Source organism: Henckelia pumila, unplaced genomic scaffold, assembly GCF_033568475.1.
Source record: "Henckelia pumila isolate YLH828 unplaced genomic scaffold, ASM3356847v2 CTG_461:::fragment_3, whole genome shotgun sequence".
NCBI lineage: Eukaryota > Viridiplantae > Streptophyta > Magnoliopsida > Lamiales > Gesneriaceae > Henckelia > Henckelia pumila.
In genome coordinates this window covers 10768392-10791243 of record NW_027331831.1, presented here as the reverse complement: position 1 = coordinate 10791243, position 22852 = coordinate 10768392, and the positions used below count along the sequence as shown (strand labels likewise).

The 22852-nt window shown below is 39.7% G+C and overlaps 1 protein-coding gene across 1 annotated transcript; it reads left to right on the top strand.

Annotated features, from left to right (window-relative positions):
* Positions 1-18841: 18841 nt before the first annotated feature.
* Positions 18842-21077, top strand: LOC140871245 (probable serine/threonine-protein kinase PBL3). The gene is made up of 6 exons (XM_073273661.1): positions 18842-19113; positions 19302-19597; positions 19688-19823; positions 20173-20312; positions 20418-20541; positions 20713-21077. Exons 1-6 carry the CDS (start codon positions 18945-18947, stop codon positions 21018-21020), a joined length of 1173 nt encoding a protein of 390 aa, XP_073129762.1. The 5' UTR covers positions 18842-18944; the 3' UTR covers positions 21021-21077.
* The last annotated feature ends 1775 nt before the right edge of the window (positions 21078-22852 follow it).

The window sequence follows — 22852 nt, the reverse complement described above, 5'->3', positions numbered from 1 at the left end:
AAGTGGGCCTGGTTTATGGCCCGTTCCCACCCCTAAAAATGTATCACATATTTGTCATCGAAATTTATTGTAAATTTATTAGACTTAGTGGGAGACAAAGTTTTGAAGAAATGGTGGGCACAGCAGACAATGAAGACCGAAGAAATGTAAATTGGAAGCACAATGTAATAGGATTGCATTGCATACTTGCATAACACCTAGGATTGGACTTAGACTCGTGATTGGCAACCACGGGTCGATTAGTAAATGGGATCGATCATCCTTAAATAATATATGATATTATTGATGTATGCATGTTTAGACATAAATTGTATGAATCCCGCAAGCATACATAAATTGCATGATGAGACAAATTTTCAAAATAAAATCCCTCATTTTAAATATGATTTAAAATTGATATCAAGATAAACAAAAGGGAATTTTAAATATTGTTTAAATATTCCTACCTTCCATCAACGATCAATGTATGTGATGCTACCCGCGGATACGGTACGGCTCATATTATTGGGGGGGCCCGTTCATCGAAAAGCTGTACATTGGATCGACACATGTTGTAAGTTGGGTGGAACTCCCATGGGATTGGCTCATATTATTGGGGATCCACATGGAGACCGTCCATCACAACTTGATATTGATGGGTCATCTTGACATGTCACAATAAACGGCGTCATATTATTGGGCCCTTATTGAACATGAGGTAAAAACATGGAGGTTGCTTTGGAAGCAATTGGGCTCTACCTTTTGAAAATTATGGTTGGCTGATATTATTCGGGACCATAGTTTGTCAATTGGACTCCATGTTCCCGCTAAATAAAATGTTTCTCGTTTTCACTAGAGGGTAGTGAAATCGTCAAAATAGTGGGAGTGTAATTCATAAAATGAAATTCGCCATATTTTATGTCTTAGTAAATTAATTAAACAAATCACTGATTATTGTCTGTTTCCTTTTCAGTATTATATTACGATGAATCCACGCAATCCACTATTTTCAATTCTCGAACAAAACAAATTAACTGGCGCAAACTATACGGAATGGTTCCGTAAGTTAAAGATTATTCTTACTTCGGAAAAAGCTTTCTACGTGTTAGAGAAGCCGCCTCCGAAGGAAGCTCCGGCTAATATAAGTCCGGAAGAGTTGGCCAAACATGATTTATGGTGGGACCATGATATCAAGGCCAAATGCTACATGCTGGCTTCGATGTCTGATGAGCTTCAAAGGAAATTCGAGGATGCCATGAATGCTGCTGACATTCACAAGAACCTCAAGGAACTCTTTGGAGCTCAGTCAAGGTCAGAGAGGTATTCCACCGTCAGAGAGCTCATGACGAGCCGCATGCGAGATGGGACTTCGGTCCGTGAGCATGGGGTGCACATGATTGGGCTCATTGAAAAGTTGGTAACACTCGACTTGACTTTGGAGCATGAACTTAGCGCGGACTTGTTGCTTCTATCACTTCCTTCATCGTTTGACGGTTTTGTGATGAACTTCAATATGAACAAGATAGAGGCCACCCTTGAAGAGATGGTCAATATGCTTATCACATATGAAGCCACACTAAAGAAGGATAAACCGGTACTCTTGGTTGGATCCTCTTCTAATTCTAAGAAAGGACCAAGTCGAAAGGGTAAGAAACGTTCTGCCCCGCCCAAGAAGATTGTACCAAATAAGAAGGGAAAGGCCAAGGCTTCAATTGAGATAAAAGATGAAAACATTTGCCATTACTGCAAGAAACCCGGTCATTGGAAACGTAACTGCAAGGAATACCTCGAACAGTTGCGAACTGCAAAGGGTATGTTTTACATTGAAATAAATGTTTCGCTTAATAATTCTTCTTGGGTATTGGATACCGGATGTGGATCTCACATTTGCAATGATTTGCAGGTGATGACAAGAAGTCGTAAGCTAACAATGGGTGAGACCCAACTAAGGCTCGGGAATGGTTCTAGAGTCGAAGCCAAAGATATAGGAGACATTTATTTAGTTTTGCAGAACAATTTTAAGTTATTTTTGAGAGATGTTTTATATGTTCCGAATTTGGTCAAAAACAATATATCTATTTCTATGCTTGATAGAGATGGTTTTTCTTGCAATTTTGTAAATGAGATTTGCAATATTTACAAGAATGAATGTTTGATTGGAAATGGACAACTTGAAAACGATCTATATAGCTTAAAATTAAAAGACGTTCCAATTAATTATGTTGATAAACCGGTAACAACAATTAAAAGGAAGGACGATAGTCAAAACCCGGCAAACCTTTGGCATGCTAGGCTAGGTCATATTTCCTCAAGGAGGATGAACAAGCTAGTGGGAGAGGGCATGTTTGATATGTCTGATATTAACTCTCTACCTACTTGTGAGTCCTGCCTAAAGGGAAAAATGACTAAATCTCCTTTCAAAGGGAAACCTGAGCGTAGTCAAAATCTGTTGGATTTGATCCATACAGATGTTTGCGGTCCATTTAGGATTGATACTAAATGTGGCAACACCTACTTCATTACCTTTACTGATGATCATTCTAGGTATGGGTATTTATATTTAATGAAATATAAGTCTGAAGCATTTTAAAGGTTCAAAGAATTCAAGGCTGAAGTAGAAAACAAACTAGATAAAAGTATTAAGGCACTTCGATCGGATCGAGGTGGAGAATACTTAAGTACCGAGTTTTTGGACTATCTAAAAGAGAATGGTATTCTCTCTCAGTGGACTCCTCCTATGACACCTCAGCTTAATGGTGTTTCGGAGCGTCGCAATTGAACTTTGTTGGACATGGTTCGATCCATGATGAGCTTCACTGAGCTCCCACCTTCATTTTGGGGCTACGCGCTTGAAACGGCGCTATTGTTGTTAAACAACGTCCACACTAAAGCAGTAAATAAAACACCATACGAGTTATGGAATGACAAAGCTCCTAAGTATTCGTACTTGAGGATTTGGGGATGTTCTGCTTACGTGAAGCAGACAGTGGGAGATAAGTTGGATAGTCGATCCTCCTTATGTTATTTTGTGGGGTATCCGAAGAATTCAATCGGATATTATTTCTATCATCCTAATGAAACAAAAGTGTTTGTTTCAAGGAATGCCACCTTCTTGGAGAAGGAGTTCTTATTGGATAAGAAAGGCAAGATGATGGAACTCGAAGAAATTCTAGAAGAACCCGAGATACAAAATAGCAATCCTACACCTCAAGAATCATCACAAGACACGCCTACTACTAGGAGATCCGAGAGGACTTCTAGGCCTCCTATTAGATATGGTCTTCTTCTTGAAGGGGATCAAAGTGAACCCGACATTGGATGTGATCCAAGAAACTTCAAGGAAGCAATTTCTGATGCAGATTCAAATTTATGGCTTGAAGCTATGCAATCGGAAATAGATTATATGCATTCTAACCAAGTTTGGTCTTTAGTAGATCCTCCCGATGGAATTGTTCCAATTGGGTGCAAATGGATCTACAAGAGAAAGCTTGGGCCTGATGGAAATGTATTGACCTACAAGGCACGATTGGTGGCAAAAGGTTATACTCAAAGACAAGGAGTTGACTATGATGAAACCTTTTCACCAGTCGCAATGTTCAAGTCCATAAGAATCCTTATTGCCATAGCAGCATGGTATGACTATGAGATATGGCAAATGGATGTAAAGACTGCTTTTCTTAATGGAAACATTAAGGAAGAGATCTATATGATGCAGCCTGAGGGATACACATCCATGGGAAGCGAGCATAAGGTATGCAAGCTTCAGAGATCAATCTATGGTCTCAAACAAGCATCAAGAAGTTGGAACCAGAAATTTGATGAAACAATAAAGGATTTTGGTTTCATCAAGAACTCGGAGGAACCATGCGTATACAAGAAAGTAGTTAAGGATGCGGTAACATTCTTAGTACTTTATGTTGATGACATCCTACTCATGGGGAATGACGTAGGGATGTTGCAGTCAACAAAGATATGGTTATCAGGTAGATTCTCGATGAAGGATTTGGGTGAGGCCTCCTATATTCTAGGGATACAGATCTATAGAGATAGATCTAAGAGAATGATAGGACTTACTCAATCAACCTACATCGACACCATATTGAAAAGGTTTTCAATGGATGGGTCCAAGAGAGGACATCTACCTATGTGTCATGGAGTTTTTCTATCCAAGTCTATGTGTCCTAAGAATGATGAAGAGATAGAGAAGATGACACACATACCATATGCGTCAGCCATTGGTAGTATCATGTATGGGATGATATCTACCAGACCGGATGTGGCCTATGCTCTGAGCGTCATGAGCAGATATCAAGCCAATCCCGGTCAAATGCATTGGAAAGCCGTGAAGGATATTCTTAAGTACTTGCGAAGGACTAAGAATATATTCATGGTTTATGGAGGAAGAAAATTGAAGTTGGAAGGCTACACCGACTCTAGCTTTCAATATGACGTGGATGACTCGAAATCAACCTCTGGATTTGTATTCATGCTCAATGGCGGTGCTGTCTCTTGGAAGAGTTCCAAGCAAGACACCACAGCGGATTCCACCACTGAGGCAGAATACATTGCAGCATCAGCTGCTGCTAAAGAGGCGGTTTGGATAAGGAAATTCATCCAAGAGTTGGGTGTAATTCCTAAAGCTGTTGGTCCAGTCCCGGTGTACTGTGACAACACGGGTGCCGTTGCTCAGATAAAGGAGCCAAGGTCTCATCAGAAGTCCAAACACGTACTGAGGAAATACCACATTATCCGGGAGATTGTGGAAAGAGGAGACATCGGTGTCGAGAGAGTGGCCTCTACAGACAATATCGCTGATCCGCTTACTAAGCCCTTGCTAGGACCATTGTTTGACAAACATCGCGAAGCAATGGGATTACATAGTATGACTAGTTGGCTTTAGGGCAAGTGGGAGATTGAAAGAGTGGGTGCCCGGTTAGCCAACTTGTGGCTAAGGGCTTTTATGACTCTATGTAAAACAATCTTTTGTTTAATATAATTTACACTTTTATAATGGTATTGACTTTATATTTCTTCATATTGTTATATTATGATATAATATTGTTGTTTTGATAAAGACCTTGAATATACTATAGTGTATGTACGATGTGGTAGCACATGGGGATGGCTATCATGAAACACATCTTATAGTCACTGTATATTCTAAACTGTTCCTAGTCAATTGAGCCGTCCGCAAAAAGGGATAAGGATCACTCGAGATTGAGACTAGCATTTGCGATGCCGAGTACCACGTTTCATTGGTATGGAACATAGAGATGTTCAAAGCATGCAAATGGATATTCATATGATGAATGATCGAACTACCTTATTCGGACTTTTCAAGTGGTTATCACTTATCGAGTGGATAAAGTCCGCGGTTTTGGTTGTACACCATTAGTCCTTATTACTTGAAACATCATTGAGACTCTATATGCTAGTACTGTACTTTGACTCGTTTACCGACTCTATTGGGGTCATCAGGTGTCGGGATTGGGTACAGTTACGACACATATAGGAGTCGATGCTTTGTTGTCAAGGATTCACCATATACTTGCGAGTGTGGATATCCTATGCGATCTGAGGAGATATTAGTGTGACGAATCTCTGGCCAGAGTACATGATGTGTTTTAGGTTAATGGGTTATCCTAGTAACACATGCGATGTCACTATTTGATCTCCAAGATGTTATGCATAGTTATCGAATCTCGAACGACTCTCGATATACCAATGGTTGTTGATTCGATCGGGATATATGGATGAAGGGACCGTACTGTACGCTAATCAAAATCTACTGGTTCTTGCAGGCACTATCAGTAATACCTAGGGAATCATGGGGCGATGTTGCTAGGCGCTCTTACCATGATTCAATGGGTAAGTCGGAAATTGTTGTTTCGAGTTACAAGGAGTTGTGAGCCCACGGCTAGCTGTATTCCTGAACCATTGAGGGTTACACAAGTAATGGATTACTAAAACCCCGTAGAGATAGTTAAATTTAAAGAGTTAAATTTAATGAAAGAGAAGTTGGACTTCTTAACTAAAAGGAGTGAGATTTCCTAAAATGACATAGGGATGGACATTTTTGGAAATCACTGAATTCGGATTCAGAAAAATTATCTTGACTCTAAAAGATGCAGAAATGGTTTCTGTGCACATTGGTAAAATCAGTTTATCAATCGGAGTCACGATGAATTTTATATTAATTTTTAGAACAACGGGCTTGGCTTGTTGGGCTTAAGTTATGGATTGTGGGCTTTAAGGAGTTAGAGTCCTAACACAATTATAACTTAACCTAGTCTAGAAATTATCTATAAATACATGTAGTGGGTTCGAAAATTGTGTGTAATTCAGTCTTCAAATTTTCGAACACTGCATAAATAATTCTAAGGGATTTTTCGAAAATTCCTTGCTCCTTTTGAGAAAATTCGGATTGTGATTTTTGTGAAAAATTACAATTCTGAATTAACAGATCATATTTGTTTATTCTCTACGCAAAACTTCTGATTGATTTCTAGTGCAGTCAATCAGAGGGTTTCTGTTTTCTGTTCGTGGACCTTATTTCGGTGATTGATCGTGACGCCATCAGTTCCCGGGATTTACAAGAAGAGCAGATTAAATTCTGTTGGAGTCCACAATCTCGTTTTGAGATTTAAGGTAAAACATTAATTGTGATTATTTGTTTTACTTGTATGAATTTAATCGTAAAAGTTTTGATACCCAGATATAGAACCGTTTCATATTAATAAAAATAAATTTTTAAAACTTCCGCTGCACCGGGTATCAATTCTAATTGATCTGAACACCGTTTTCCAACACTTCCACCTCGGAAGGATTCACTCTCTTCTAGAAGACTTTGATCTTATACAAGCAATTTGCACAGATCCGATCCAAGATTGGACTTACACTGCTGCCTAATCTCAGAACTCCTAGACACTCAAGAACACAGCCCTTGTTTGTTTCTTATTACAAAGGTAGTGTTTTACAGAACACTCAACTGATCTGATATAATCTTACAACTCGATATTTCTGATCATGTATTCTCTTCTCTTTCTGTAGCTCTTTTTTTCTTACGCTTCTTAACCTCTGTTTCTTCTTTTATTCTCTTCTTGTATTTATAGCCTTTAGAAAGTATCCGTTAAGGTGTCGACAAGTCTCCTTAATTTGCTCTTAGATCTTGACTTTCTGGTTCTTTGTTGGCAACGTTCAAATCTTCTTTTAATGCCTTTTGTCTTTTAGCACAAAAATCTCCTTGGTTGTCGAGCTAATCTTCAATTGATCTAACACTTGCTTCTTCTGCTTCTGCTTTTTCAATTGATCTGCTCCTTGCTTCTTCTGCCTTTTCTTCTTCAATTGATGAATTAGGTAATTTTTCAAACACCGAAACTTAGATCTTGAATTCCTAACAATTTCCCCCTTTTTGGTGTTTAATAAAAGTAAGCAATTTATTTGTCATTTTCCCTCCTTTTGACAATCGCATCAACTGATGATCTTTTCCTTTTTAGTTGTTCTTTGATCTGCTCTCACTTTCTCTGAATCTGTTCCCCCTTAAAAGGTGATGTCAAATGAATTGTTCAAATTGCTAGCTTGTCTGATCTGGTTGACTGATCTGGTATGGTTTGATTTGTCTAGTCTGGTCCAATATGATTTGATCTGACGTTGATCTGGTCCAACTTTAATCTGATCTGGTATGATCTTTGATCTGGTCTTGTTGATCTTTGATCTGGTCTGGTATGTTTCGTCTGATCTGATTTGCTCCAACTTATCTGGATTCTTATCTCTTGCTCTATATCTTCGATTTGATATGTTACCGCCAAGTTGATCTGGTTCCTGTTGGATACATTGATCTGCTTTGCTCAGTTCTTCTATTCTTCTTCTCGACTGATCTGCTTTCTTCTTCAATTAAGATGCCAGAGAGAATTTTCATTTCCCCTCAATCTGTTGCGTTTCTCTCCAGATTTTGTGTTGTGTGGTGTGTTCTTGTGATCTTCAAAATCTCTTTTATATGTAGATGAAATCCCATCGATCTTTTATTTTTCACAGTTCTTTATCTAGTCTCCAAGACTGGTGCAGGCTCGCAAGCTCTTCATAGCAACAGCGCTATCGCGCTTTGGAGGAGCGCTACTGAAGCGCTATGGCGCTTTGGAGGAGCGCTAGGAGCGCTATCGCGCTATTGAGGGGCGCTATCGCTCTACCAGGGGCGCTATCGCGCTAGCAAGGGGCGCTACTTTCTTGTTCTGCTGAGCGATAATTTTCAAAAAATCATATCTAACAATCTACCCATCAGATCAAGCTGAAATTTGGACAAAAGCTTTGTAGTGACCCTTACCCGGATCACCTATTAAACAGAACTTAGGCATGCAATAAAACTGCGGAAACCATAAACGTCATACAATCCCAAGTAAAGGAATCTGTAATTTATCCAAATAATATACAACCAAATCGAATAGCTGTATCAACCTCAAAACAACAGAAATAAAACATAGACGAAGCTCCAGCTGGTCAACCACTGACTAGCCCCTCCTGGATCCACCCTCCTCGTCCAAACACAAACCTGCCCCATGGAATAGGGTGTCCAGAAAATACAGAGTACGAGACGTGAGCATAAAATGCTCAATGCGAGAGTATGAGTATACATGCATGCAAAGTGATCTCCCTATAAACTCGAGGTCAAGGATCAGATAACAGAGATAGACCGGGCCCTGGTATGTAGCACGCTGTGCCGTCGCTTTAGGAGGTGGCTCCCATACCGAGATAACCGTGGATACGCCGGACCCAAATCGATGGAAGTCCATCCACTAACAGGATAGGGTACAACCCTACTAACAGACATCTCGAAAGAGATACAGCAAGATGCAAATGAATGCAGCATAATATCATGGCATATAAATCATGCAGTCACATAATACATGCATACTCAGTCAGGATATCTCGAACAGTACTTTTGTACCTCAAAACAGTGCAAGCTCTACCAACTCTAGGTCCACGCCTATAGTCTGCTCTACACTGCCAAATGATACTACTATCATTAAAGTGCTCTAAAAGCCTTAACTAAGCTCTTGCATACTCCTAAATATTTATAAGAAGCAAAAGCTATACCTTCGTCCGTCGTTAGCCCTTTGATGTCGATGCCTCCAGAACTTGGGCACAACTCCGCTACGACTACCGAACGCCTCGCCGACCTCCGGACCAAGCCTAAGAAGACTAAAACAGCTCCAAAAGGACTAGAAAGGAAAGGAGAACTCGGAATTGGCAAATGAAAGTAAAGCCTCGGCCTTCTATTTATAGACAACGATCGGAACTTCCGATCCTTGATCGGAACGTCCGAACCTCGATCAGAACGTCCGATCCTGCCATCGGAGCTTCCGAAGATCCCGATCTGCCACGTGTCAAAATATCACTTGTTGACTCCGGATAGGGGTGATCGGAGCTTCCGGTCCTGATCGGAGCTTCCGATCTTGCCACACGTCATGCCTGACGTAATATCGATCGGAGCTTCCGATCCTGTTCGGAGCTTCCGATCCTGATCGGAGCTTCCGAACTCTACCCAAGTAATTATGATTAATTCCTTAATTATTGATTTTGGTTACGGGCTACTAAATTCTCCCCCACTTAAGATATTTCGTCCTCGAAATCAGATCTTAAGTACCGAATGCAAATACAGAAATCGGAACCATTCTTTATTCAAATCAAATGTTTACAGAGTTTGCAACTGAATACAACTTAAAGAATGAAATCAAAACAACTCAGGATGGTCTTTACGCATCCTGTCCTCGAGCTCCCAAGTAGCTTCCTCAGTGCCTCGGCGCTGCCACTGAACTAAAACCAAAGGAATGACTTTGTTCCGTAAAACCTTATCCTTATAATCCAGGATACGAAGATGTTACTCAACATAAGTCAAATCCTTATCCACCTTAACATCAGACCGCTGTAGGATGTGGGACTCATCTGCCACATACCGTCGCAATAGAGATACGTGGAACACGTCGTGAATACTGGATAGATGTGGTGGCAAAGCTAGTCGATAAGCCAAATCGCCAATGCTCTCCAAGATCTCAAACGGACCGATAAATCTGGGAGACAACTTGCCATTAAGGCCAAATCTGAGAATCTTGCGGAAAGGTGACACTCTCAAAAACACTTTCTCCCCGACCTCGAACTGCAAAGGCCTACGCTTGATATTAGCATAGCTGGCCTAACGATCCTGTGCAGTCTTAATCCGTTTCTTGATTTGATCAACAATATCTATCGCCTGCTGGATAAACTCCGGTCCCTCAGCCTGTCTCTCCCCCACTTCTTCCCAGAAGAGTGGAGTACGACAACGTCGCCCATACAACGCCTCAAAAGGTGCCATCCCAATACTAGTGTGATAGCTGTTGTTGTAAGCAAACTCGATCAACGGCAAATGATCCTGCCAGGCTGAACCAAAATCCATGACGCACGCTCTAAGCATATCCTCTAACGTACGGATAGTGCGCTCTGACTGACCATCAGTCTCCGGATGATAGGCTGTACTCAAACTGAGAGTAGTACCCATCGCACGCTGAACACTCCCCCAGAATCTAGAAGTAAACCTGGGGTCCCGATCGGTGACAATGCTCACAGGCACTCCATGAAGTCGGACGATCTCCTGAATGTACATCCGTGCCATGCGATCCACAGAGTACTCTCGGCTATAGGCAATGAAATGCACTGACTTGGTGAGTCGGTCCACCACAACCCAGATAGCATCACAGTTCCTCGGGGATACCGGCAAATGGGTCACAAAGTCCATTGTGATAAACTCCCATTTCCATTCAGGAATAGGCAGGCTGTGAAGCAATCCTCCAGGTCGTCGGTGCTCTGCCTTGACCTGTTGACACACCAAACATCTCGAAACAAACTGATAAACACTGCGTTTCATTCCCTTCTACCAGAAATGAGTACGTAGATCCTTGTACATCTTGTTGCTCCCAGGGTGAATACTCAACTTAGTGCGATGCGCCTGAGACAAAATCTCCTCTCGCAACTCTTCATCCTGTGGAATCACAAGCCTACCAGACAAACACAGAAAACCATCTAACTGATAATGAAATCCAGACGAGCTAACCTCGTTAGCTAGACGAGCTAAACGTTGGGTCTTTGAATCAGACATCTGAGCATCTCGAATCCGCGAATACAAGGCTGGCTCAGATAATATCGCAAACATCTGGATACTCTGCATACCTTTCTTATGCTTGAAGGTATAACCTGAAGTACAACAGTCACTGATCGCACTAGACATCGAACAAGTCTGAAGTGCGGATAGTCGTACCTTGCGACTCAAGGCATCAGCGGTGAGATTAGCAGCTCCCGGATGGTACTTAATCTCGCAATCATAGTCCTTAAGCAAGTCCATCCAATGTCTCTGCCTCATGTTCAACTCCGCATGAACAAATATTTGAGACTCTTATGGTCGGTGAAGATCTCAAATTTCTCGCCATACAGATAATGACGCCAGATCTTCAAAGCGAACACAATGGCTGCTAACTCCAGATCATGGACTGGGTAGTTGTCCTCGTGAAGCTTCAGCTGTCTAGAAGCGTATGCGATCACATGCCCATTCTGAGTCAGGACACAGCCTAACCCCTGAAGAGAAGCATCCGTGTAAACTACATATCCTCCAGATCCTGACGGTAATGCCAACACCGGCGCAGAAGTCAACCGCCGTCGAAGCTCACAGAAATTCTCCTCACACTCGGAGGACCACTCAAAATCCACACCCTTACGGGTAAGCTGCGTCAACGGTCGAGCTAACTGAGAAAAGTTCAGAATGAAGCGACGATAATACCCTGCTAGACCCAAAAAACTACGGATCTCAGCAACTGTCGTCGGACGCGACCAATTAAGTACCACTTCAATCTTGCTTGGATCAACAGAAATCCCTTCCCTGGATATGATATGGCCAAGAAAGACCACTCTATCCATCCAGAACTCACACTTGCTCAGCTTGGCATACAACTGCTCATCTCGAAGAGTCTGCAGTACTAACCGCAAGTGAGAAACATGCTCTTCCGTATTACGTGAATACACCAAGATGTCGTCAATGAAGACCACGACAAACTTGTCCAAATACTCTCTGAAGACACGGTTCATCAGATCCATGAATATAGCCGGCGCATTAGTCAAACCAAATGGCATCACTAGGAACTCGTAATGCCCATAGCGAGTACGGAATGCAGTCTTGGCTACGTCCTGATCACGGACTCTCAACTGATGATACCCAAATCTCAAGTCAATCTTGGAGTAAACTGATGTGCCCTGCAGCTGATCAAACAAGTCATCAATACAAGGCAACAGATACTTGTTCTTCACAGTGACTCGGTTCAGCTGCCGATAGTCAATGCACAGCCGCATCGACCCATCCTTCTTCTTCACGAAGAGAACAGGAGCTCCCCAAGGAGATACACTAGGACGAATGTACCCCTTGTCCAAAAGATCCTGTAGCTGATTCTTCAAATCACGCATCTCTGATGGAGCCAGACGATACGGTGCTCTAGAAATAGGCGAAGTACCCGGCATCAACTCTATGCCAAACTTGACTTCCCTAGCAGGAGGAAAACCCAGAATCTCATCAGGAAACACATCTGGAAGTTCATCCACAACAGGAAAGCTCTCTATCCCAATACTCTCAGCAGACAAATCAACTGCATAAATAAGGTAACCTTCCCCACCAGACTCTAGAGCTCGACAGGCTCTCAAAGCTGATACCAAAGGCATCGGGGGTCGCGCTCCCTCACCATAGAAAAACCAGCTCTCACTCCCCTCCGGATGAAAGCGTACTAATCTCTGATAGCAGTCCACTGAAGCTCGATAGGTAGTCAACATATCTATTCCCAGAATGCAATCAAAGTCGTCCATCGCCAGGACCATGAGATTTGTTAACAGAATGTTCCCTTCGAACTCTAAAGGGCAACCCATCACTAGACGCTTAGCCAAAGCAGATTGGCCCGTCGGAGTAGAAATAGACATCACTACGTCTAGTGCAATGCATGGTAACTTATGCCTCTTAACAAAACGTGCAGAAATGAAGGAATGAGATGCACCAGTGTCAATAAGTACAAGAGCAGGTATACCATAAAACAGAAATGTACCTGCGATGACTTTCTCATTCTCCTCCACAGCCTGATCATGTCTCAGGGCAAACACCTGGCCAGAAGCTCATGGCCTCAAATGAGAACTCCCAGCAGACTGTCCCTGCGACCTCTGCTGTACGGTGGCCTGAGAACCCGATCCAGAACCAGATCCAGAACCGCCTCCCCCAGACAATGGACAATTCCTCCGGATATGACCAGTCTCTCCACAACGGAAACAAGCTCCAGAAGCTCTACGGCACTTGTCGGATGGATGGTTCTTCCCACAGTGATCACACTTGTCCTTCTTACCGTAACGAACAACACCTCCAGAACCAGAGGAAGAAGAAGATCCAGACTTCTTGAAAGTTTGGGCACGGGGACCCAAAGAACTAGCAGGCCTCGACTGAGAGAAAGACCTGTTCCGCCGTATGCTGTCCTCTGCCTGGTGACAACGGCTCACCAAACCCTCGTAGGACATGTCATCGCCAACCGCCACACGGTCATGGATCTCAGGGTTAAGTCCCTGAAGGAACAGATTATACTTCATCTCTGAGCTATCAGCAATCTCGGGGCAATAGGATAGCAGATCAAAGAACCTCTGTTGATACTCATCGATAGACATGGCTCCCTATCGCAGACTCAGTAGCTCGCCTGCCTTCGAATGACGGAGTGCAGGAGGAAAATACCACTTTTGGAAAGCTGTGCAGAACTCGGCCCAGGTGGCCATTCCTCTCGCCGCAACAAAAGGTGCAGAAGTAAACCTCCACCACCTGCGCGCACGCCCATCCAGAAGATAGCCAAGGATCTCCACTTTCTGCTCCTCGGTGCATTGGAAAGTCTGAAAAGTCGTCTCCATGCGGTCTAACCAGTTCCCCGCATCCTTCGGAGACTCACCTCCAACTAAGGGCTTAGGACCCATAGCTAAGAATCGACGCACAGTGAAACGCTCGTCGTCATGATGAAGATGACGCCGTTCTCGACGAGGCTCCCGATCGGCATCACCCCAACGCCCACCAACACTGCCATGAGAACTCCGATCGTCATGATTTGCCATCTACAAAAATACCTCAAGATGAGACTAAATCCCAAGAATTCTTTTGCATGCTCTGAGACCATAAATGTAGTGACCCTTACCCGGATCACCTACTAAACAGAACTTAGGTATGCAATAAAACTGCGGAAACCATAAACGTCATACAATCCCAAGTAAAGGAATCTGTAATTTATCCAAATAATATACAACCAAATCGAATAGCTGTATCAACCTCAAAACAACAGAAATAAAACCTAGACGAAGCTCCAGCTGGTCAACCACTGACTAGCCCCTCCTGGATCCACCCTCCTCGTCCAAACGCAAACCTGCCCCATGGAATAGGGTGTCCAGAAAATACAGAGTATGAGACGTGAGCATAAAACGCTCAGTGCGAGAGTATGAGTATACATGCATGCAAAGTGATCTCCCTATAGACTCGAGGTCAAGGATCAGATAATAGAGACAGACCGGGCCCTGGTATGTAGCACGCTGTGCCGTCGCTTCAGAAGGTGGCTCCCATACCGAGATAACCGTGGATACGCCGGACCCAAATCGATGGAAGTCCATCCACTAACAGGATAGGGTACAACCCTACTAACAGACATCTCGAAAGAGATACAGCAAGATGCAAATGAATGCAGCATAATATCATGGCATATAAATCATGCAGTCACATAATACATGCATACTCAGTCAGGATATCTCGAACAGTACTTTTGTACCTCAAAACAGTGCAAGCTCTACCAACTCTAGGTCCACGCCTATAGTCTGCTCTACACTGCCAAATGATACTACTATCATTAAAGTGTTCTAAAAGCCTTAACTAAGCTCTTGCATACTCCTAAATATTTATAAGAAGCAAAAGCTATACCTTCGTTCGTCGTTAGCCCTTTGATGTCGATGCCTCCAGAACTTGGGCACAACTCCGCTACGACTACCGAACGCCTCGCCGACCTCCGGACCAAGCCTAAGAAGACTAAAACAGCTCCAAAAGGACTAGAAAGGAAAGGAGAACTCGGAATTGGCAAATGAAAGTGAAGCCTCGGCCTTCTATTTATAGACAACGATTGGAACTTCCGATCCTTGATCGGAACGTCCGAACCTCGATCGGAACGTCCGATCCTGCCATCGGAGCTTCCGAAGATTCCGATCTGCCACGTGTCAAAATATCACTTGTTGACTCCGGATAGGGGTGATCAGAGCTTCCGGTCCTGATCGGAGCTTCCGATCTTGCCACACGTCATGCCTGGCATAATATCGATCGGAGCTTCCGATCCTGTTCGGAGCTTCCGATCCTGATCGGAGCTTCCGAACTCTACCCAAGTAATTATGATTAATTCCTTAATTACTGATTTTGGTTACGGGCTACTACAAGCTTTAAAACATCTTAAACTTCATTATGAATGGTGAAGATTGGATATAGTTGTCTCTAACATCCTCAGTAATTTTTTGAAGTTTGCTATACTGTAATTCCTTTCTCAATTCTTCTCAGTACTTGTCACCTGCAAATACAAATAAAATATGCTATGGTACCCATATCTTATGTGGGTCCTCGATGGATTAGTCCTTTAGGAACCCAAGCTTTGATTAATCTAACAGGTCGATCATTGAAAGTGTCTCATAAAGTTTGTATATTGTGCCGTGTGTGCTGGTGATGTGTATGTGAATGATAAATATAATATGCATTGTGTCGTTTGTGCATTGGATATGTATGTCTAGATTGATTGTACAAGTTAGGCCTTCAATATCTCTTTTGAACGGATCTATTTTTGAAATAAGGTGATCTATGTTGTACCTTCATAGAGTCTTGTCTTGTTTGACCATATCCAGAACGAACTGGTCTATTTTTTATCTGGCTTGAGTTAGAACTCTCTGGTTCCACATATCCCAATCCTCGATTGTAAAGAGTTTTTGGTTGAGATATAGGTGAACTGACATGATTATCAGGTTCTATATTTTCATATATCGTGCTGGCCGGACTTGACAAATTTCACAAATTTGAAGTGTTCTTGTCCAGACAGGATTGAGTACTTTTCTTAGTTGATCTGCAGTCCTTGTCATCAAAGCCGAGACCTATCTTGTCTCCAAAAGACTTTTGTGACTCTTGCATCTCAATCAACAAAACAGATGACTTAATCCACGTGGTTATCAGTTCAGTAAGTTTTAAGTTTTCTGACTTTAACTGCTGACTTTCCACTAGTAGCTTATCATTTTCAATCTTAAGCTTCGCAATCTCTGCTTCTAGACTAATTTTCTCAACTGATGTTTCCCAATTGGGTTCAGTTGAGCAGTCCGACAGATCATTTTGCTTGGCCTTAACTTCCTCAAATTCTAAGCACAGTCGTTGATACTCATTACTCATGTCATGTAATGCATTTTCTAAATCTTCTCGTGTAAATTCATCTGAGTTGAAATCAAATACCTGTTCACTGGAGAAGAGTTGATCTGATGATTGATTGCTGATAGATGGTTGGTCACTTTTGGCCATGAGGCAACTATCTTCATCTTTGTCATCAGAACTTGATGTGCTCACTGAACAACAAGAGTCTTCAATAAAAGCGATTGGTTCAGTTGAGCAACGTTCGAGAAAGTCAGATGAATGAATTGGTTGACTTGTGCTCTCTTCATAATTTGATCTGGAACTATCTGAGCAGCAGAGTTCTTTAAGATCTTTAATCATTGGACTCCTGATCTGCTCAGCCTCCTCATCTGTTCCAAGCTTGATCAACTGCTGCCAAAGATCCTTAGCAGTGGAGCATGTCTCAATAGTTTTGGCAGTACAGTTGTCCACGGTGGTGTACCAGAAGCTTTTAACAATCTCACTAAATGCGGCCATTTGAATATGTTCATAGACGAGAAAGTACCTCGCTCTGATACCACTTGATAGGATCGAAAATATCTTTCTCAATTATATGGAGTTCAGATGGGTTAGTCAATGAACTCTTGTCTTTCTCGTGTGTCTATGTTAATCAATCAGTGCGGAAGAGATTGACTAACAGATCGAACACAGATCAAATGGCTTGGTTGAATTCGTGAGGTGAGTGAATGTATTTGACAGATAAGAAATAACACAAAGACTTGTTTCTGGATGTTCGGAGCTCAATCTCCTACGTCACCCCTTCTTTCACCTCGGAAGGATTCACTCTCTTCTAGAAGACTTTGATCTTATACAAGCAATTTGCACAGATCCGATCCAAGATTGGACTTACACTGCTGCCTAATCTCAGAACTCCTAGACACTCAAGAACACAGCCCTTGTCTGTTTCTTGTTACAAAGGTAGTGTTTTACAGAACACTCAACTGATCTGATATAATCTTACAACTCGATATTTCTGATCGTGTATTCTCTTCTCTTTCTGTAGCTCTCTTTTTCTTACGCTTCTTAACCTCTGTTTCTTCTTTTCTTCTCTTCTTGTATTTATAGCCTTTAGAAAGTATCCATTAAGGTGTCGACAAGTCTCCTTAATTTGCTCTTAGATCTTGACTTTCTGGTTCTTTATTGGCAACGTTCAAATCTTCTTTTAATGCCTTTTGTCGTTTAGCACAAAAAGCTCCTTGGTTGTTGAGCTAATCTTCAATTGATCTGACACTTACTTCTTCTGCTTCTGCTTCTTCAATTGATCTGCTCCTTGCTTCTTCTGCCTTTTCTTCTTCAATTGATGACTTAGGTAATTTTTCAAACACCGAAACTTAGATCTTGAATTCCTAACAACATATATAAAGAGAAAAACATCATTTCATTATATATTTATAAATATTTTTTAATATATATTATTTTTGAATATATAATTTATCAGTTATTATATACATATATATGTGTATGTATATACGTATTATTAATATTTATAATATTTTTGTATGATAACGTCGATAAGTACAACTTTTTTTTATATAATATAAAATTTAAATAAATATAACTTATGTTTATAATTATAAACAGTAAAATAATTTGAAAAATCAAATGTGTATATATTTGAATTTAACAAAAATATTAGACTTTAAATAATTTAGGTAAAGGATAAAAGTGATTTTATAAATTTGATCATGTACCAATAGTTCATTTACAACATTGATATTTTCTTATGCACCGTTCTGTTCACCATCTATTCTATATTATAAAAGATGTGTAGGTTAGAGTAACTACCTCGGGGACACCAAAATAATTTATTTAAAAATTACCTTTTTCTAACCATTATTTTACTAAAAACTTCCCACTAACTCCATGATTTTTTTTTTTTAAAAAAAAAAAAAAAAATTTCTACACACACAAAGTGTGTGCATTTTTTACTAGTATTATTAATATATGTATAACTCGCATCCTATGTTCTTCTTATCATATTATTTATCTATATATTAACTATTTATTTTAAATCAATCAAATCATTAATTATTTATCTTACATCAAATAAATTATTGAATTTAAATTACTATATTACCCCTTATAAATAATATAATTTTTATTTTATTTATTATTAAAAGGACAAAATAGCCATTTAACATTTTATATAAAATTTAATCAATCAAATCAAATAAACTATAATCTATCAATCAAATTCAATACTATTTTAACTATTATTTTTATTTATTTTTTATTACATTATATTACTTATCAATATATTGCTTATATCATAACTCAAACTAAACGGTGTCTTAATATTGAGTGTACCAAAATGAATTTGAGGTTTTATTTATATACGTTGACCAATGACCGATTATCTTACTTTGTGGATGTTCAGCGGTCGTTTTTAATTAATAGCTGCTTCCTCCATGAATTTTCGTGGAAAAAGACTTGCCTGCTCAATTTCTTCTAACTTGTTGAAATTTGAGGAAAGTGAGTTTGTTTAACAATGCCAAGATCAAACGATAACTGGGAGAGGCTGGTGGCGGCCACTCTTAAAAGAGAGCTTTATCGACAGCTAGCGCTTGCCCATTCAATAGAAACTAACGTCAGCTCCACCACACTATCTTCAGATCATTTCACCTTTGCCTCTGCTCTTCATGACTCTGATCCTGCTGGTAACTACTTCCAATTATTTTATGTTATGAATAACATTTATTTAATTGTTGATGACTTTTTGGATTAATTTGGGATTCTCGTATTTGGTGCCAACGATATCTCATATACTGTTTGGGCTGGCTCGATCGATCGAGTTCTACTATATATATATCCCCTTAAGCTAACAATATATATGCAAATTCTTCAGCTCATTCCAACATAGAAATTCCCTTTTCCGGTGATGATTCATCAAGCCTTCCTACTCCAACATCAGAAGCACAAGTTGTATCATCACCTTACTTGAAGGCCTTTTCTTTTAATGAGTTAAAAAATGCAACAAGAAACTTTCGACTCGATGCTATTATCGGGGAAGGAGGATTTGGTTATGTTTTCAAAGGGTTGATTGATGAGCATACTCTTACCCCTACAAAGTCTGGTTCCGGACTCGTCGTCGCTGTCAAGATGTTGAAGCCTGATGGTTTCCAAGGCCACAAAGAGTGGTTGGTAAGTAAATTTTTTTAAAATAATCATGATATTAGTTCAAGTTTCTAATTATCTGAGGATTTTGAAAAAGTGCCTCTGGGTTTGCTGCAGTCGGAAGTTAATTATCTTGGTCAACTTCGCCATACCAACCTTGTTAAGCTTATCGGATACTGCTCCGAGGCCGATAAACGGCTTTTGGTATACGAGTTCATGCCCAGAGGAAGTCTCGATAATCACTTGTTTAGGAGTAAGTTGTGTTTTAAATCAACTATATATTATAATTGTTTTTCGTCTTCTTATTTTTGAGCTTCCTCATTTGGTGATATACAGGACTCGAATGAACCACCAAATTTTATAATCGTTCAAAATTCTTATAGTCTTTGTGACTTTGTCAACCTGATCTAAATTATCAGTATGAATAGGTCTCATGTCCGGTCATATTTACTATAAAAATTAATATTTTGACATAAAAAATAATAATTTTTCATAAGTTTGGTCGAATAGTAGATTCATCTCACAGAATTAAACTATGAGACTATTTTGCTGACTTTTTGTGAATTAGACGTCCTCTTTTTATTTTACTTTTTTTTTTACAGGAGGGTCTCAACCCCTTTCTTGGGCGACCCGTATCAAGGTTGCAATAGGTGCAGGCAGAGGCCTTTGTTTCTTGCACGAAGAAGCTGTAGGACAGGTGATACATAGAGATTTTAAGCCCTCTAACATCCTTCTTGATGGGGTATGTAGGATCAAAACTCGTACGTTTATCACAATCTACTCACTTTAATTTCCACCGAAATATTTACATGTACAATGTATATATCGACTGAAATCTCATTTGCAGGAATTCAATGCAAAGCTGTCCGACTTCGGTTTGGCCAGACCGGGCCCGAAAGAGGGTAACACTCACACATCTACAGAAGTCAGGGGTACCCGAGGCTATGCTGCACCAGAATATGTGGCCACAGGTCCCTTTCAGCTTTGTCAATTTAGATAGTATTTCTCAGCGCTTTTGCTTTACAAAATTGTAAACTTTTGTGAATGAAAAGCTGACAAGTGCTTTCTAAAAGTTCTTCCAAACACTACCTTAATCTTTTCTCCTTGCAATTTGGTAACAATATTTCCGGCTTCATGAATAGGGAAGCTGTCAACAAAATGCGATGTGTACAGTTTCGGGGTAGTTTTGCTTGAACTTTTGTCCGGACAACGAGCTCTTGATAATAAAAATCAAGATGGCGTCGAGCTAGACCTCGTCGAATGGGGGAAACCGTACTTGGCTAACAAGAGAAAATTGTTCCGGATTATGGACCCTAAGCTGGAGGGACAATATACCCAGGAAGCAGCATTCAGCGTTGCTAGTATAACTTTGCAATGTCTATGCACCCACCCGAAACTCAGGCCACGCATGACCGAGGTTTTATACACACTCGAAAACCTTGAAGCTTGAAAAAGCATTAGTAACGCACTCATTCATTCCTATGCCGATCATTTCCATATTTATTTATTTTGAGATTTTTTTTTTTTTGAGATAAAACTTCCATTATACACAGTAGACAAATCCTTTTGTAATTAATATCAATTATTTTTTTCCAAATGATCAAAATGAATGATATCAACGTATTCCGAAGTTCAAGAACGAGCGATTTGTTGGACACTCAAACGTAGATGTCTTGGTTTTGATAAATTTTTTTATTCTCAATATTATGTTATATATAATAATTTTTAGGAAATTAAAATTGTTTTTTTGTCCCGTAGGTTTGTCACTTTGAGATTTTGCTTCTTTATGTTTTTATATTTCAGTTTTAGTCCGCTATCTTTATTTATTTGACAATTTTAGTCTTTTTTCCGATGTGGCTCTGATATGGTACCAATGTAGTACTGATGTGGAGCTGACGTGTATAGTGTCACACGTAAGCATTTTCGAAAAAAAATGACTGAAATTGCCAAAAATCGGAAAATGCAGAACTAATTAAAACTGACCAAAATTGCAGTTTTCTCTCATTTTTAATTGGGAAAACTGCAAATTTGGTCATGCATGTTTGTCACTTTGCGATTTTGGTCCTCTATGTTTTCATATTTCAGTTTTAGTCTTGCATGTTCCGATTTTTGGCAATTTCGGTCCTTTTTATTCGAAAATGCTTGCGTGACATTGTACACGTCAGCTCCACATCAGCACTGAATTGGTGCCACGTCAGCGTCATGTCGGAAAAAGGACTAAAATTGCCAAAAAAATAAAGATAGCGGACTAAAACTGAAATCTAAAAATATAAAGGACTGAAATCGCAAAGTGACAAACATGCAGGACTAAAAAAGCAATTTTTCCTTTTTAATTTATGTTAATTTAGGTTTTTGTTTACTTTCGTTGTCTATGATTGATATTATCATTTATATTATGTATTTTTTGTCCGTATCTTTTTCTTGTCACCTGTTCAAACTTCTCAATGGGAAAAGATATTATGATTTCTCATATCTATATAAATATTTTATGTTCATTAATTCTTAATAAATTCTATCTTAATTACCTCATTGTATATCGCATACAACGCACGTTACACTTACAAGTTAAATAAAATGATAGATTAACCATAACATAAGAGTTAATAGTATTTCAGGTGCTAAACTATAAATATAAATATTTATTGAACTTATAAATTTTTTTTAAAAAATAAAATCTTGTATTCTAAAAAGCGATCACCTAATCGAGTTTAAGCATATTAAAGCTTAAACGAGATTAAACATTATTTAAGCGAGCTTTTTTAGAACACCGACGATCTTTAGATAACTAAAGAAATAACTATATATATATATATATGCATTATCTTGCTAAACACAAATAATGAATTCTTGGTGCACACATGAATGTTTTTTTGAAAGAATTTATAAGACATTAGTCGTTAGAAATCAGGATGTAGTTTGGCTAAACATTTTCATAGAACTGAGTACAATTATGAAGTACGTACTTGTTACAATAATTCATTGTGTAGTCGATTTACGACCCCAAAGGTATAATAGAGAAAGAAAATAACTTTGTTTGGCCAATTAACATTGAAAATTTTGATTTTCATATGCAGTACCAACTTAAATTGAGTTTTTTCTGGCTTTCAGTCCTATCACCAATGCGGAGCCCGAAATTTATGACTTTTTATATGTCAGCAATTGAACTAAAAATTAATAGCAAAAATATAAAATTAGTGTACCAGAACAAATAAAAAATTAAAAACTTAATGAACCAAAACCTAAAATCAGACGAATCAATAGGCAAAAAAAAAAAAAAAAAAA

Coding starts and splice junctions, on each gene's coding strand:
- LOC140871245 (XM_073273661.1), top strand. CDS start 18,945: ATGCCAAGATCAAACGATAACTGGGAGAGGCTGGTGGCGGCCACTCTT. Junction 20,313..20,417: donor CTAACATCCTTCTTGATGGG/GTATGTAGGATC, acceptor TCTCATTTGCAG/GAATTCAATGCAAAGCTGTC. Junction 20,542..20,712: donor ACCAGAATATGTGGCCACAG/GTCCCTTTCAGC, acceptor CTTCATGAATAG/GGAAGCTGTCAACAAAATGC.